Below are 18,159 nucleotides of genomic sequence, written 5' to 3' on the forward strand. Positions count from 1 at the left end.
AGACAGATTTTTGGTGCTTTATATAGCTTTTTGCAAAACAAAAAAAACCAAAACCCATTACACACCATGGTTAAACATGACTTATTTGTCCTTCATGACAGCTCTGTGAGTTAGGAAAGTTTTGAGAGAGAATTGTTTGCTCAATGGTAGATTAACCATATCTAAAGCAAACACTGTTGTCTCATACACCATGGATATATGATGTGATGACAAAAAAGGGAAATTCTGACCCATGAGGTTTTTTATAATTGCTTGAAGAAAGAACTAAATTACATTGATTTTTAAAAAGACCTTTTAACTATACAGTACATTTTTTCTTCGCATTTGGATTGAGTAAGAAACATCTATTCCTATGCAGTATTTGTCTGTTTTTAATCTAAAACCTTGTAGGTGGTGGTTTGCTGGCAGGGAGAATCCCTTCTGTTTTAACAAAGATCATTCTAGCTTCCTTGGCTTCTCTCAATACTTTTTTCTTTCCCTGACCTCTTCCTCCATTAAGATAATATGCAGTTACCTTAAAGCAGATATTCCATGTTCTGCTATACTTTAAAGTAACCTCTAGGTCTGCAGTTCTGGCTCCCACTAGTGCAAACTATTCATTGGCCTTTCTTATTTAAAATAATTATCTCCCCTCCTGGGGTCCTTTGAACATATTTAAGGCTGCTTTATTACATTGTTTTAAGGGTTTCATCAAGAAATCAAAAGTATCTGATTAAAATATGGGAAGCATTGGAGATGATACATGCATTAAAAAAACACAAGATATTGGTAGAATAATGTTAGCTTAGCAAGTCAGAAGCCTAAAAAGAAGGAAGGTAGGGCTTGAATGGTCTGATAACGTGGTATTGATTAGTTTATTGCTCTAGTGTGTGCATTGACAGTGTACATAAGTCCCTTCCAACTGACAGGCCAGAAATAATTTGTTGATGTCATTATAGTTGGAAGGTGAGTTCTGTTGAATTAGGTCTTGTCTAGTTAAGGTCATTATGGTGTAGCTGTTTTGCTCACTCAGCAACGATACCAGCCCCCTGGCCATATGGCAGTTAGTATCTGATTTCTGTTTAATAAAAGTGTTTCTTAGCATAATCTGTATTATAAAGCAGATTATTCCTTTAGTCAGATGAAAGGAAAGGTCATATTTCAATAATTTTCAGTTGTTAACAGACTGCCACATACGGCTTTAATTTGTAGTTCAGTCTTGGCTTTTTGTGTTGTTGTTTTTTTGTTTCGTACTGTTCAGCTGCTAAAAGAGAACAGATTTTTGTCTCTGTCATTGTTGCCACTTCTAGAGACTCCCATTTCTTTAAAGACCTGAGAAATTGGGAACTACTTCTTGAAATAAACAAATCACCAAGTACAGTAGTATCCTACTATTTACTATACCCTTTTAGTGACCAGAAAATTTAGTGACCAGACTAGGCACTGGAGGTTCATGATAGCACAGAGTTTGAGATCACTGATACTTTCTCATATCCTGCATGTCAGTGCAGTTCAATCTAGGGTACTTATCTTTATTTTATTTTTATTTCATTTAGCTTGTTTTAATACAGCTAAATCCAAGTGCTTCAAATAGACTTGGGCTGTATTGCCTCAAAAGATTGGGGAAAAGACTTTTTTTTTGTTCTATACAATAACACATATACATTCCTGACCATTACTAATCTGTCCCCACAATGGTCCCATGCAAATCAAAAGCTAATCAATGATTTATCCCTCTATCTACTATGTTTTTTCCATGCCTGATAGCATGTGAATACTATGCAATAGGTTTATCCCCTTGCATCATGACAAAGATTTGCTGTACCTATGTGTGTGCAATCTCTCTATAAACCAAGCCTCTGTTCAGTTGCTATAGTGAAATGGTGAACACGTGAGTGCAGTCACCTTTCTATACAGAAGTGACTATATAAACTGATTATACAGTTAAAAATATCCAATCCAAACCCAATCCAATTTTGAATATAATTTGTAGATCAAAGGTTAATGGATCAGCGAAGTTCCTTTAAAGAGGTATATTAATACCAAGGAATGAATACATAATTATTTACAACATTACAGTTTTTAATAACGTGAATGATTTTGTTTCCTGAGTGGGATTTTTAATTAATTTACTTTGGTAAATTTGGTAATGTTATTTGTTTTTGTATTCCTTGGCCATATGAAGTTGCCGCTGAAGCAGTTTTATTGTTTGTGTGTGTGTTATATCCCATCTTTTGAGACCATTAGGTGAGCGAAAGGCAGCTCAAGACAGCAGTAAAACAACCTCAACAACATAATAGTAGCTTAAAAAAGCAGACATCAGCAGATAGGTGTTTCTTTACGTCAGTCCCAAAGCTGATGGAAAAAGAGGGGGCTTGCTAATCTTTCACAAATCCTGAGAGAATTAGATGCATGCCAGTTAAGTATCCATGTTCACAGTGTTGTTTACCAGAGTCTCTAAAATCATCTCATACTTGCCTAGTTACAGTAAGTCTCTGACTCCTGTACATGCATGCCACGTTTGATTCATTGCTTTGGAGAGGAAAACCACAGCTTCTGATTCAAAAACTTCAGTAACTCTCTATTATTGCATTCGCAGAGGGTACGCTGTGTTCAGCTGAAATGTGAGACACTCCCACTTCCTATAGAAGTACATTATGTTAAACAGCAGTTTTTATATTGCGTTTCCTCTTTTGGACAGGGTCCATCAATTAAGCAGTTTATGGACATCTTCTCCCTTCCTGAAATGACTCTGCTTTCATCCGTGACTGACTATTTCATGACTCACAATATTGAGTATGACCAAGTTCATCTTTACAAGGATATAAGTGTGAGTACAGCTGTTTTAGGGTATAGGTGAAAACTCTGCCTTTGGCAGTCCCGTGTCTTATATGAGGGTTGTGTTGCACAAGCATAATGTATCATTGTCAAATAGTAATAAATAAATAAAGGAGACCAAAAAAATCAAGCAACCATTAATTATTATTTTAATTAGCATGAAATGTAGAGAATATCTATATTGCATTTTCCAGAGGGGCAGCCATGTTATTCTGTTGCAGCGAAAGCACCAGTCTTGTGGTACCTTAAAGACTTAACATGTTTTATTGCGGCATATGCTTTGGTGGACTGGATTCCACTTCATCTTTAAGGTGTCATGACTCTGCTTTGTACATTGCTTCTGTCATTTGTCATCTTCAGTAATACTCCTAAGCTGCTTTTTTTCAACACCTATAGGAACCTGACCACACAAGCAGAATTCTGCTTATACATCTTTAGCATCACAGTTGCTTTGGACTATAAATTTAAATATACCCATGTATCGGTGACTTCAGTGGATTCATGGAAATTACTTATCATTTGGTTTCTCTGTGTTACACACACACACACACACACACACACACACACAGTGCCTTCAAAGTCCACTGATACACAGACTGTGTTAGTGCTTTGGGTGCAGATTTCCTACATCATATGTCAAGTTCCTGACAGTTTTCTCTTTTGATGATTACTTTATAAAGCGGCATTTACATTGATGGTGCTGTATAATACAATACAAGGTTTAAGACTTATGCATAACTACTCGTTGCTGTTTTAGGATGCCATTAAAGATGTCCATGTGAAAGGAATGATGTACAAATGGATTGAAAAGGACATGGGTCAGTTAAGTTCTAAACTTTGATTAAGGTTTTTTTTAATAGTAATGAACACTGTCTGGCATCAAATGGCTTTAGATTAATGGTTTTGAACCACCAAACTGAAATTTGCCTAAATGTTTTCTTCTTTTTTGTCATAGTGTTGTGTATTTCTACATTATGCTTAGCTTAATCTGTTTCTTGCAGAAAAATATATTCTTCATGGAGATGAAACTTATGCTGTCCTAAATCGACTGGTTAACCATAACAAAAAACTATTTCTTATCACAAACAGTCCTTTCAGCTTTGTGTGAGTATCATCTCTTATGCATCTTGATGAAATGGTTGCTTATGTGCAAATGTTAAATGACAGTAGTAATTGTTCAGTGCAGACCATCTGGATAGCAGCTTTCTTATGTAAACATTTTTAATTGTGGGAAGATAAGATTTTATTATTGTTATAATAACATGAGGATCTATTTGTGTATTTGATTTGTTACCCTGCTTTCACCATCAGGTGATGGTGTTCAGTTAACAACGTAATCATACAATTACAAACAAGTACAGCAAGTTTTAGCAAAGAATTGTACACGACTGTGAAACTGGAGAAACTGCATTGCTAGTTCTGTGGTTGCAAAGTTAAATTTGAGAAGTGATTGTAATCATTCCTAAGGGCACAGTTCTGTCCTGGTACATGCACAGGTCTGTTTCGTTGTCCCACCTTGGTATGCATAGGTGCATGTGGACTCAACTCTATGGTCTGTGTGCCTCTGATATTTCCAACTCACCCTCCCTGTTTGCCTGCTATGAGTAACTCATGCTATGGATCTGAATTACTGGAACAGCCCAAAGGAAAGGGCTGGCTGGGGATAGAGAAGGTAAATACAAGCATCCTGTTTTCTGTAATGTTCTGGTGGTGTGTGGTGCTTCCACACGTGCCAAAGTGAAAAGTAAATTGGCTCTGATTAGATCTCTGGATGCACCACATCTTCATGCAGGATTGTGCAATAAAATAGAACATTGTATGCATTATAGGAAACCTAACGCAGTGTTTCCCAACCGGTGTTCCGTGGCACACTAGTGTGCCGCGAGACATTGCCTGGTGTGCCGTGGGAGGGAGGCGGGCGAGGCGGGCGGCGAGAGGCGGGGCGGCGGCGGCGAGGAGATGCCGCCCAGCGCGGGGCTCTCGCCGTCTGCCTGCCTGGCTGCCTGCGTGGCGCTGACGTCACGGGGCTGTAACGTGCCCCACATAGGCACATGCGGGGCGGCGAGCGAGCTCCCTCCCACATCCCATCGCCGCTCGCTTCGGCCGGCCTACTGGGCTGTCGCAGGCGGAAGGCCTGCGCATGCGCGAGGTTTTCGCGCCTTCGGGATTCCCTTCACGCCTTCCTCCTCCCGGGTCCTTGAGAGCGCGGGAAGCGGCAGCGCGAGACCGGCGTTGAGCCTGGTAGGTATTGCGCTTGCCAAGGCAGTCATATGGGAAATGAAAACTTGCAAAGCAAGCAACCAGTTCAATCTGAAGTACGTGTATGCTTAATATCCTGTACCTGAAACCTGTTCTGCCCCCTCCCCCACACTTGGTGCCATTTTCATCTACACATGCAGCAGAGTAAGTTGACCCAGAATAGTACCAATTCAGATGGCAGATGGGAGAATGACAGTGCTGAATGCTTTCCCATGTAGAACAGTCCCTGCAAATAAAAACCTAGCATATTTGGAAGAGGGATGCTAGCCTAACCATTACCTTCTATGCTGTTACTATTTTTTTATTTTTTTTTACATAAGTAAAAAGTGACCTTTCCCCATCTGGCATGGTGGTGTGCCTCGAGATTTTTTTCATGAAACAAGTGTGCCTTTGCCCAAAAAAGGTTGGGAAACACTGACCTAACGAATAGATAGTAATGGGCCAAAGCCTTCAGACTCTATAGTAAACTCCTTTTTAAGAAAATCAACTCTCCCATAATAGGTGTTTTTTGTAGACTTTGGTAATGGAACATGTTCTTCATCCATGCATTCGCAGAACTGAAGGTGCTATTCTGTTGTTGTTGATCTAGGCTGGAAATGACTTGGAGCCATGTATCTCACGAATTATCTACCAAGTGCCTCTCTAAGAAACCTCCGCAGGAGCCCTCAAAATGCTGAAGCCTTCTTCACATGTAATATGGTGGCAAATGCATGTTTGCCGCTGCATGTGTTATGCAGCAAGTGACACCCGTCCTGGCTTCCTAGCCTAGTTCACGAATGGACTAGCCAGTATGAACCTTTTAGCCTAAAGGCATGGTTGAGGTCTTGTCAAGCTGAACTCAGAAGCCATGGGGAACTTCAGGCAGGGAAGGATTGGAGAATAATTTAATTCACAGGGCCTTAACAACTTGGGGACCACCTGATTCCTTAACTAGCCTGTCTGATCACCCAGGTCTTCAGGGGAGCTGCTGTTAGTTGACCCTTGTGGCTCTGACATATGGAGTGGAATTCAACATAGGGACAACAAGACTTTTCTCCTGTGGGACGCTCACACACTCCCTAAGTCTGTTCTGGGTTTTCCTCCAGGACATATTTGGGGGATGCAGGGCAGGGAGGAGGGAGAATACAGCCCATTGTGCTAGCAGACCTTGTTCTGGGCACACAACAACTTAGTTGAATTCTGCTCTTGGCTTACATGCGCCAGAAGTTGTGTGCTCAGTATTGTGGGCCCAGTTCTCTGGAATGCCTTTGAGATCTGACAGGGGTCTACCCTGTCAAACTTGAGGTGCTTGGTGAACAGTTTTAAAAACATTTAAAGAAAACTTTACTGATTTTCATAGTTAATATTTTTCTCTTTTGTAACCTCATTGTACACTGCTACATAAATTACTTAAATAAATAAATAAAGTTGCAGAACATGAAGAACAGTGTATGTATTGAAGATAGCCTAATGAACACATGTAAACGGACTGAAGCTTTCTTACTTTTTGACTGCTTCTGAAGCCTAGCACAGTACTGAGGACAAAACCCCAACCCTTTCCTGAGCATGGAGAAAGGCTCCATTCTGGAATTGGTTTGCATTTTGGAGGTACCCAGAGTAGAAGTAAGAAGGCTTGGGGCAGTATCCAGTACATTTGTTCCATTAATTCAAGGATTTGCACTTGCACAATGGAATTATGCCCTCCCAAAAACGTTCTAGACCGTTGGGAAGAACCACCAGAACAATTTTAGAGGGCACAGAGAAGGACAGCCAAGCAGAGTTTCATTGCACACAAAAAAATCCTTGCACTAATGACATTAATTTTATATTATTGCCTTGACTGCTTCTGGAATTCAGAGTAAAGGGAGGAAAAATCATTTTGTAGACCACATCTTTGTGTAGATGAACAGTAAGCCCTAACAAAACTCGGTTCCTGCTGTGCTGTTAGGAAGGCAGGTTAGAATTTTTTTAAAAAGAAAAAATCTTGGCAAGTAATCCATGTCTTTCATCAGATCAAAATGAAATCTTTCTCTAGAGTACCATACACTGGATTAAATGAAATAACCTTTCCCTGTTTTTGTCTGCAGTGATAAAGGAATGAAGCACATGGTTGGCAAGAACTGGCGAGACCTTTTCGACATGGTCATTGTGCAAGCAGATAAGCCAAATTTCTTCACTGATAGACGCAAGTATGTTTTGGGTTGGAGTATACCAGAACTATATGTTACATTTAACTTTGCAGCTGTTACACAAAATGGCAACTGCAGATTCGGTGCTTCTCTGCCCCACATCATTAGTTGATGATAAAGGGGGGCAGAGCCAGGAATGTGGAACATCCTGAAGTCAGGCTATGGGCAGGAATCCTGACTGGTGGGGTGAGGAAAGAGAGGAATTAAGTATGCAATTGCCATGTTTTGACAGCAGCTGTTCATTAGCAGTAGTGGGTTTCCTTTCAAGATGCCAAATTACTTTTTTGCATTTTCAAATTCTGGTGAGATCAACCCAAACAAGCTCCTTCTTCTAAAACTGCTTGTTTGTCAAATTGTACAGAAATGTATTATGTTAATTCCCTGCCTTTTGCAGAGTATTTGAAGTCTTTAATACTGTGTGTAATGCAAGCCATTGACGTCAAGCATCCATGTACAATAAGTCAAATAACTATTTTTAGGACACCTTTTCCTCTGCCCCAGCTGCCATGTGTGTTGAAGTGGTTATATATATTGAGTCCCTAACATCCTAGAAAGCATGCAGTGGCTGTTTTTTCTCTTAAAATAGACCATACACTTTCATTATGCAAACTGTTGTGAATAAATGGGCCAATTTCTTTTCTCCTGCTGCTTTCATTAACAAACTTTTGAACAGTTCACATAATAAAACTAATGATGATTTAACACAAAGTGACTTAAGGAATCACTTCTCATTTGTCATGTTACTTCAAGTTTCCATAGCAAGACTCACTCGTTTGCAGGCCTGTAACAGCAGTTGTTTGACTTTTGTAGACCCTTCAGGAAAATGGATGAAAAAGGTTCACTTCACTGGGATAAAATAAGCAAACTGGAAAAGGGGAAAATTTACAAACAGGTAAGACTACTTAACAGTATCTTATCACTTCATGGCTTAGCTTAAGGATACTAGAATTTTTTTGAGTCACTTTGAAGTATGTGAGCAAGCATGAAAAAGGTATTTGCTACTCTTCTTCAAAAGCTGTAATTTTATACTTTTTTCATAGCGTCTTTATTTCCATTTTCTTAGAATCTCCCATTCTTAGAACTGTGGTGCAAATATGTCATAAGATAAAAGCTGAGGTGGATAATTACCCTTCTGAAGTCATAAACATATTTGTCCTGTTCTTTTGAAATGATTTCATCCCATTGTTTCTGAAGGAAAACAGTCGAGCAAGATTTTGTTTTCCTATTTTAATATGTAGGCGAGGTAGTCTTGTTCGCAGGTAGACTAGGAGTTAGCAGGGCTTTGAAAAATCTTTTGAGGAAGGCTAGATTATTGAGCAGTAGAAGATACCACGAAAAATTGTTAGTAACCCACTTTATGTGATTCGCAGTTGAGCTCTCTAAAATTCAGAAATGGTTCTGAGGCAGTGCTGTGATCAAATCAGGCCTTCAGAATTATAATGTCAAAGTATTTCGGACATAACAATATGGTGCCAATTGGACAATGGCTGTAGCATCATCCCAAAAAACATAATATGGCTAAATATCTTCAGGATTTGTTAATAGAATGCTGTCTGGATGAGACTAGGAAGATGAGGAAGGCTCTGTATATTCGTACCATATGTGACCTAATACATGGGTAAAAGTGTCCCAGCAGGGAAATCATTTTGACCCGCAGTTTCCTAGTTGTGTTTTTCCCAGATGTCTTTATTACCAGACTCTTGTCTTAGAATCCAATATGTTAAAACCTTCTCAGCACAAACATTTGAATGGTTGTCATAGTTAGGGAGATGATTATTGGTGTGTGCGTATATGGTTGACAACAAATTCCCACTGAAATTAACACATTTCTCCATTCTTACTAGGCATGCCAATGTTGGGAAAGTTTCCTAAAGTTGGAATTGGGTTGATCTGTTAAACAGCGAAAAATGTCATTCATTCATCCTGCGTGAATTTGAATGTGATGGGTTGGGATTGACGTCATTGATGATGGAAGTCTAGTTCTGGTCATGCCAGGATTCATTAGGAAGCATGAGTAATAGTGGAGGGAACCCAGCAGCCTGTGTTTTGCTGCTAGGATATCTGAGGACAGATCTGCCTTACAGCCCAGTCAAAACCTACAGAAGTTGGGTCAATGGGGAGAAGCTTAGGAACAGATAATGGTCACTGCAAAAAAGTAAGTGTACCTTTATAAGATAGCCTGTGTCCCACTTTGAGGGCCCTGGGAGTAGCATATTGAAATTGTGCCTAGACTATCTTGAAATTAATGTTCAGCATGTAGCAAATCACTAACACGAATCATGACTTAGCTATGCTTTAAAGCAGACCCATTTAAAGTAATGGGACCGAAATTAATCATTACTAACATCAGTCCCATTGCTTTCGGGATACAACCCCTTTTTGTTTGTAGTTTTTCAACTGTAGTATTGGAGTAGCAGTGGATTGTCGTACAAAGCTACAGAGAGGCTGAATCAGATAAGAACTTAACTCACCGCACACTTAGGGATCAGTTAGTCTATAAATTTAGGAATGGTTCCTTGAATACAAACAATGTGCAAGATATGAATTTGTAGGCATGATGGGATTATAAATCTAGCGTTCCAAAGTCCCCATTTCCCCTAATTTGACAAAGTTCCCGTGAGAACTCCTTAAGCTGTTACCCATGGATGTTTTTTTTAATAAGCGGCTTATTCTGAACAAATATTTTCTCTTTGTTTCCTTGGCTCTGTAGAAAAATCAAAGTAGTGAGAGACTTATTTTTTTGACCTTTTCAAGACCGGCACACACTGTTTTTCTTTGCAAGAAGAAACCAGATATTTAAGTTTATTCTCACATTCTTTTGTTCATCTTATGTTTCCAGGGCAATCTGTTTGATTTTCTGCGGCTAACAGGCTGGCGTGGGTCCAAGGTCCTTTATTTTGGTGACCATTTGTACAGCGACCTTGCAGTAAGTACTCCAGTCCCACTTGGAATTTTATCTCAGTGCTACTTAGTGGCCTCTGCTTGCTACCAAAATCCAAGGACAGCTTCGTTCTTCAGTATTGTTGCTCTGGGATATATTTGTGGAAGACACCCACACTATGGCTTTGATTCTTGTTCAGCATGATCAACTCCCATTGCATAGGTGGTTCCTTTTTAGCCAGTCCTGATTTGAAACCCATACCAGCATCAAGTTTATTGCAAAAGGTCAAATACTTTCTTCTTCTAGTCTGCCATTTTAAGGCACATTTCCAAACCACAGTCCATATATAACCATTTTTAAGAATAACAGTTTAAAAAGTAACTGTTGGATTCTCTCCCCCCCCCCCCCGTGTCAACTTTGTCTACTATTTTTAACTTTATTTTTCTAAAGGCAACTTGCAAAATGAGCTTTCTCCTCCCACCACTTCTTCCCTTTCTGCTTGGCCAGGATCTGCCTTATACCTTGTGAACAGAGAGGCTATTTCCTTCTGGCAGCAACCACTTGCACCTTGCAAGAACCATTCCAGAAAATTGGATGGGGGGGGGGTAGATGCAGGGTGTTTCTGCTGGACAGGCGCCCATTGCTATGCATGCTTAGTCAAAAATACTAGGGCCCACTGATGTCAGTAGAACCTGTTCTGTAATAACGATGCATAGGATTCTATCCTGCTATATCTCTTTACATGTACATCTGAAGAGCTCCAGCCTGCCAGCTGACATTGTGCGCTGGCTCAGTTACACTCAAGCTGATTTCCTTGCCGAGGCTGCTGTTAGGAAAAACTCTGCAGAGCTTTTATTGAATGGTTTTATTGGGTACTTTTATCGTATCTGACATCATAGTTTTTGGAGTATATTGTATCTTTTGTATGCTATCTTCATGTTTTGGTAGGCAGGGTATATATATTTTTCATTAAGGGGAATAAAACCAAGTCTGCATGAGTGGTTGACTGCTTTTGGGAATGAACTGGCCTTGAGTAGACTCCCTAACCTGCGATTGCAAATGCTGTCATCTACAAACATATTTCAACTGCTGCATTTTGTTTACTAAGCATTTTTCCTTTTTTTGTAAATAAAACATAACCACCATACATTTCTGTAGCACACTCTGTTCAACCCAGAGATTGCCACTCCCTCTTCTCCACTCCTACGGACTGCCACTCCTCAAGGACTAATAAAGCTAAAAGAAGATTAAAGTTTATTTAAAAATTAAATGGCGTAAGAAAGAAAAGAGTAGACTTTAGGATATAGCGAAAAGCTAACAACGAATAGTGGTTTTCCTGCTTGTTGTTGGCGAGTAAGAACTGGATGAGAAACTCTTTCCTTCAGGCTATGAACTGATTTATCAGTATGGCAGGACTATTAAAATGTGTATTGTGGGCTTATTTACAAGGCTGCATCGCAGTATCATATGCTATGCCCTTCCCTCCCTCCCTCTTTCTTAGGATCTCATGCTGCGGCATGGTTGGAGGACAGGTGCCATTGTTCCAGAACTTGAGACGGAAATCCGAATCATTAATACAGAACAATATATGCACTCTTTGACTTGGCAGCAGGCTCTTACAGGACTTTTGGAGAGAATGCAGGTAAAATAGACCAAATGGTGATTTTATTAGGTAGTTGCCTAGCATGATTATGGTTAGGCTTGCCATCACCCTAACCGTAGCTAAGCCAACTTCCTGGCTATATTTCCTTGTTTGTATTTCTTTTCTCTGATGAAAGGAGATGTAAAACTGCAACCTTCATAAGTATTAAATCATGTATTTAGCCTGATATTCAGATATGTTCAATATTCAAACATCTTGGTTTTGTTTTTTTTTTACTTTTAGATGTATCAAGATGCAGAATCTAGGCAGGTGCTACTGGAATGGATGAAAGAACGACAGGAAATTAGGTGGGTCTTGATATTCTTTTATTGTCGTCTGTTCCTCCCCGCCTCAAAAAAAGAGAAAACTGTCATTGCATTATTACATAAATTCCAAACACAAATCTCGCACTTAATTAGGAACTGGTTGTGACTAAAAAGGCATTTTCATAGTATGCTATTCCCCAATATTGCTTTGCTTCTATACTGAACACAGTTCAGGGGTGCAGGTGGCCTACTTAAGGGCAGGTGAAGTAGCAAGACAAACATGTCAGGCACTCCTCATCTGTCTATAAGAACTTAAGAGGTGCAGGAAAAGCTTTTAGCAAGCTCTAAAGAGGATGCTGGGTGCTCCCTTAAACAGACTAATCTACCAGCCATACACAGCAGAGGAATTCTGAGTAGCTACAGTAACCCAATGACCGCTCTCCACATCAAATGGGGGGGGGGCTTTTGCGTGGTCGTGCGCAGCCCGCCCGCCCCAATCCCATGTGGCTCCCGGCAGTACAGCCTGAATTCGCCCCCCCCCCCAGGCTGGACACCTGGAGGTAGCCGCCTACCTCTGCCAGTTACCCAATCCCAGCTGGGGAGGCGTTGCCAGGAGAGAGTTGGCCAGGTAAGGGGAGGGATCGCCCTGCCCACACAATGGTGGGCAGAACTTACCTGGGAGTTCTCAGTCGGCTTCAGAGCTCCTCCCACCGTGCCCTCCCTCAGTTAAGCCTTCTTTTGCAGGTTAGCCTCTTCTTTACACTGGCGCTGCTACGTTATGGTCGCTGTTGAAGGGCCAGAAAGGAATTTTCCTGCATTGGCAGGTTTTGCCTCCCCCGTAACAAAACATCACAACTTTGGCAGTTTCAGGCATTGGGCAGAATCCTTTGGTCTATCTTCCCTAAATGGGGGGGGCGTGAAGCGGTGACCCACGCCCCTCCTGCGGCGGCGATCCCAGGGTTCCCCGTTAAAGGGGTTGTTTTGATGGGAGGCATTGGCCATACGCCAATAGGTTGTCATTGCTCTCCCCTGCGACAGCGGTGAAATGGGGGACGGGCTCTGCTTGAACAGACATTCTCCAGAGCCAGCCCAATCCCCACACATTCTGGATAACCCTGATGTTCCCCAGATCCCCGGCTGGGGACTGGGAGGGATAAACGCCCAATGCCTAAGCCAAGGTCTCCCTACATCTGGAGCTTTAATAAAGTTGTGGCCAAAATTTTACTCCCATAACATGTTGTCTTGAGTCATTATTCCACTCAGCTGTCACCCAGGGCTGGGGGGGTTCTCCGCCTGTCCGTGCACAACCCCAGACGTTTTCAAGGGTTTCTGTTCTCATGGCTTAATAGCAAATTATTTCCTTCCAGGTCACTTTCGAAGAATCTTTTTAACCCCCAATTTGGAAGCATCTTTCGAACCTTCCACAACCCGACCTACTTTTCTCGAAGACTGATCCGTTTCTCTGACATCTACATGGCATCCATCAGTTGCCTGCTGAACTATGATGTCAACTTCACCTTCTACCCTCGGCGCACTCCGCTGCAGCATGAAGCTCCCCTCTGGATGGACCAGCTCTGCACTGGTTGCATGAAGACTCCATTCTTGGAGGAAATGGTGCACATCCGGTGAAAGGATGTGTATGTCCCACTGCTGCGATACAGCTGTTGTATAGGAAGGGCCCAGCAGCTTAGCCTTAGATTGCAACCTGGTTACAGTGTGTGCCTATTGCTGTCCTTTGCCTCCCAGCACTTCCTAATAGATACTCAAGATGAACGAGTGAAAAGGCTGTGCAAATTATGTCTTGGAAATGCTTCACTGATAAGAAGTCCAAAGGTGAATTAGGTTCCTGTGCACTGTCTCCATAAAGTAGTTCCTTCTACATAGAGATTCTACCCAAAACGTTTGTGTGGATCCAGAGTTTGTGCACTTTGTAGCCATGATCCGATGATATTCTCAGAACTTGTTGATACTATAAAGCCCTATTTGTCCATGTCTCTACCCAGACTTTAGATGTGACTTAGCTGTGATTATATTGGCAAATAGCTCTGGATGTATTCCTACTAAAATGTGGACACATTTATATTCTTAAGACCTAAGCCAGAATTACTTTTGGTTCACTAGCACTGAGATGCACTCTAAATCCTTGGCAAAAGAATTTTAAACTTTAATAACTGCCAGCAGCTCAGAATGTGCTAGATTAAGACTTGATTAGGTTATAAATTCAAAGGTGCTAGCTTGTGTATCTTTGCACAACTGAGCACAGTATAATAAACAACATACAGCCAATTCAGTTTTATGTACAAATGTAGTGATCAACAGAGCTTATTGTGAGCATGGCCCAGAAGGGCTAAACAAGCAAAGTATCTCACCTGGTAGATCAATGACTGCTGCTGAGAGCACAGTGAGATTTCACAATAGGTAGTGTGCATTTCTGCTAGAGCGTGGACTGGTCCACATGTACCACTTGATTACACTGACTTGTAGCACAATGTGTGACCTGACCATTGGAAAGCACTGTGTTTGTGGTAACATCAGCTGATGTGGTAGCTTTGTAATGGCTCAACAATGAACGTCGTTGCTGCACTCGTAACATGATATGCATGCATGTTTCAATCAGCCCTATTAAATATACCATCCCATATATTTCTAAAAACTACTTTTCACCATTGTATAAGTGTAGCTTGAATTTCAAACCTATTTCTTAACTTGAGATCAAAATATGGAAACAAATGGTGTTTTTAAGCATCTGCTACTTTTTAGCCTGACACAAATGAAGGACGCAATCTATCACCAGCGTGCTGCAAAAGGTGAGCCTAGGGTTCAATGGCTGAAGCCATGGGTGCTTTCTCCTTTGTGTGAGATGTAAACCTGGGTCTCTTTCACTGTGCAATAGGTGGAGCTGCCTTTGAAAGACTACTCAGAAGAAGCATCAGCTAATACAAGGGGTGAGTTATCAAGACCATGTTAACTGAAGTGTTACAGTGCTTGCACTTGTTCTGCATATAAAAAGCCTCATGTTCAAGCTCTCTGTATGTTTAGGAATGTCCCATCTAAAATCCTGCAACTGGTCTGACTTGATAGAAGGCCGTTTCCTATATATTGGTAAAGGCAAACATTTTGGGCCGAAGCTAGTTTGGCGACACATCTTTTCTATATTTCATCATAATGGAGCCCCCTGACCCTCAACTTAATACCTGTTTTTGTACCCAGTTACTGCAGATCAGAAACATACCATTTAATAGAACATCTTTCCCTGGAAGACTCACCAAAGTCCATTTGGGCTGGCTCTGATAAACCAGGGGACCTGTGTTTATTTTTTAAAATATTGCAATCTGATTGAATTCTATAATGGGTTTTGTGCTGGCTAATTTAGGTATGGCTATAAATAAATAAAATGCTCCAAATGATTCCAGCACAGTTTTTAAAAAATCTATCAAGAACTATTTTGTCTTACAAATGGCAGTTCAAAACTGGAATTAAGCTGAACTGTGCATTGACATGGTAAATTGCATTCTAACGATGCCAAAGCAACCTTACTGTCAAGCTATAGAAATTGTTGTCACTGTAGTTGATGCTTTAGGAGATGTTTTGTTGCTGTTTCTCATGTATATGGTACCAAAGTGATGTTGTTTAAGACTAGGATACTGGCCTTTGTGTACTGTATCTTATATTTTACTCTTTTAGGGAATTATATTAGAATTCTACGTATTAGTCAAACACACTGAGCTGGTTTATAAAATGTGGTTTGATAAATTATTCTGTAGCTATAATAGGCTTAAGTTTAGTTGTGCAAAAAAAAAAATCACTTTATCATTCACATCTTAAGTAAGGAAACAAACATACCTTAAAACGGCTTCTCTGAAGTTTTCTACTACAGTGGTGCCTCAGGTTACATACGCTTCAGGTTACAGACTCCACTAACCCAGAAATAGTACCTCGGGTTAAGAACTTTGTTTCAGGATGAGAACAGAAATTGCCTAGCGGCGGCAAAGCAGCAGTGGGAGGCCTCACTAGCTAACGTGGTGCTTCAGGTTAAGAACAGTCTCAGGTTAATTCGTTCTAGAGGTCTGTTCTTAAGTACTTAACCCGAGGTACCACTGTATTTAATGACAACTATAGTTATATAGTCTGCATGTGTCCTGCAAGCTAATATATTATGTAGGGCTGTTATTTATTTATTGTTATTTCTTCTCTTTTGACACGTTCTCAACTATGTCAAGTCTCTTCAAACACGATGACTTTTAAAAACAGATAAGGACTGTGTAGGCAAACACATAACACTGTGGAATGCCTACAGGGGTGTCAACCAGAATAAAATTGGGGGGGAGGGAGCCCTGCCCAACATAGAATTTCTGGAAAGGCTGGGCATTCCCATTCAAAGTGAAGGTATAAAACTTGATGTCACTTCATTTCCTTATTAATGTTGCCTGCTTTAAATGTGCCAATTAACTTTATACTGCACAGAAGAGATAACATGAATAACTAACATAACGATTCCTGCATCATAAAGCCATCTGTAACCTAGCTTTTGAACATGAAATATATTAAACAGCTAGTTTTCCTAAGTGATATAATATCAGTTTGGCTAGACGTTTAGGTGAAGGAAATGAGCATTTGAATAAAAAGCTGTAAGATTGAAATGGCAGAGAAACCAATTAACTTGCTATACTGTTTCCATGTATTTACTGTATTCCACAGAAAAAGTGATACTGGATTACTTGTCAGACATTGTTCTATCTAAATTATTCTAAGAATTTTCTTGAAGCATTTTTGAAACCCAACCTAAGGTTCTGTGTCATAAGGTGCTCAAGTTAGCATTATCCTCATTCTATTACAAGTAGGCTACTTTGTATAATGCCAAATGACTCAGAACTTGAAGAACTGAAATAATGATTTGGTCAAATTTTGTCTGCGCTAGGTAAAATAGTTTTGGCTCACAGGTCTGCTCACAAAGCATCCTGTTGTCAGCTGCGTGCCTACTTCATAACAATCTGCACAAACATTCATTCTTCTTTCCCACACTACACAGAATTTGTGGTTTGTTCTAAGTGACCTTGCAAGTGTAGAATGTTTCTTTTGTTGGTTATTTACTATTTTTACAAAAATAAAGTATTGCATCATGGGATAATGACTTTCTCTTGACATTGTCTTTTCTTATGGCAGTGTGGGGATTACTAAATAATGGCTCTCAATCATAAGGCAGAACATACCTTTTCACCATTATGTATCCTTACTAAGTGTTAAATGACTATCTTCAGGTTCAAAATAACCAAACGCTTAATGAAGGTTGACATTTGCTTGTTCCCATTCATTTACAAACATCTGTCATTCTCAGAACAGTACATAAATTCAGCAGGATTATAAACGAAGATGGGCCTACAATTTTCAGGCAGTATTATTTCAAACTGCCTTTTAAGTAACGTTTAAAAAAAGGGATCGGCAGAAGGCTCCATAGTGCAGTTTCAGAGTAAAGTTATCTAACTGAACTCAGATTTTATTGGCCCACTGAAGATTCTCCACAGCATCCACCGATCCAAACACATTCAAGAGTCATCATATTCCCTAAATTTCAGCCTGAAGATTTAGGAGCAGAAGCCAAAGAACGCAACATGACTTTCCATCCCTCACCTTCCTACTGCCACTCCTTATGACATCCAGAAACTCATTCCTGACACCCAAAACAGCACAAGGGGGCTACATTCAAACAGAAAATTGCCAAAGTCCCTGTGTGCATGCAAGGGCAAGGAGCTCTATGGGCCCCAATTTCTTGCCCATGTGAGAAGAGGAATGGAACTGAGGTATGTTAAACATTTACAATTCAAGCCACTTGTTAATTTGTCACCATTGAAAGGGCAGGCAAGGCTTCTTAGCAGTCCATAACAGCCATATTCTGTTCATTCTGAATTACATAGCTTCTGGAAAAGTGTTGTTTCCAGCTTACTGGTCGCCTCGAATTCCAAAGGCATCTGAAAAATCTTCTCCGGTGAGAGAATCCTGAAACAAACATTCAAATACATATTAGGCCAGTTAATCTGACAAGAGTTCTATAGAGAACAAGCTTGACTTTTGCAAATTTACTGTAGTACAAGCAAACCGGTCACTACAATATCAATTGTCCACTACAAA

General features: G+C 40.4%; 2 protein-coding genes across 2 annotated transcripts in view; one reads left to right on the forward strand and one right to left on the reverse strand.

The window, feature by feature from the left end:
* Nucleotides 1–15,321, forward strand: part of NT5DC2 (5'-nucleotidase domain containing 2) — a 29,106-nt gene extending 13,785 nt beyond the window's left edge. Inside the window, exons 6-14 of the mRNA XM_081185153.1 lie at nt 2,681–2,809; nt 3,575–3,635; nt 3,819–3,921; nt 7,143–7,244; nt 8,055–8,136; nt 10,084–10,170; nt 11,627–11,767; nt 12,011–12,075; nt 13,401–15,321. Of these exons, the coding sequence (XP_081041279.1) occupies nt 2,681–2,809; nt 3,575–3,635; nt 3,819–3,921; nt 7,143–7,244; nt 8,055–8,136; nt 10,084–10,170; nt 11,627–11,767; nt 12,011–12,075; nt 13,401–13,662 (1,032 nt within the window). The 3' untranslated portion in view covers nt 13,663–15,321. The remainder of the gene's footprint in view (nt 1–2,680; nt 2,810–3,574; nt 3,636–3,818; nt 3,922–7,142; nt 7,245–8,054; nt 8,137–10,083; nt 10,171–11,626; nt 11,768–12,010; nt 12,076–13,400) is intronic.
* Nucleotides 15,322–16,688: 1,367 nt separating this feature from the next.
* The window catches only part of STAB1 (stabilin 1), a 100,367-nt gene continuing 98,896 nt past the window's right edge, over nt 16,689–18,159 (reverse strand). Inside the window, exon 69 of the mRNA XM_081185174.1 lies at nt 16,689–18,027. Coding sequence (XP_081041300.1) covers nt 17,971–18,027 — 57 coding nt within the window. The 3' untranslated portion in view covers nt 16,689–17,970. The remainder of the gene's footprint in view (nt 18,028–18,159) is intronic.

Source organism: Podarcis bocagei (assembly GCF_964188305.1).
Source record: "Podarcis bocagei genome assembly, chromosome: 2".
Classification (NCBI taxonomy): domain Eukaryota; kingdom Metazoa; phylum Chordata; class Lepidosauria; order Squamata; family Lacertidae; genus Podarcis; species Podarcis bocagei.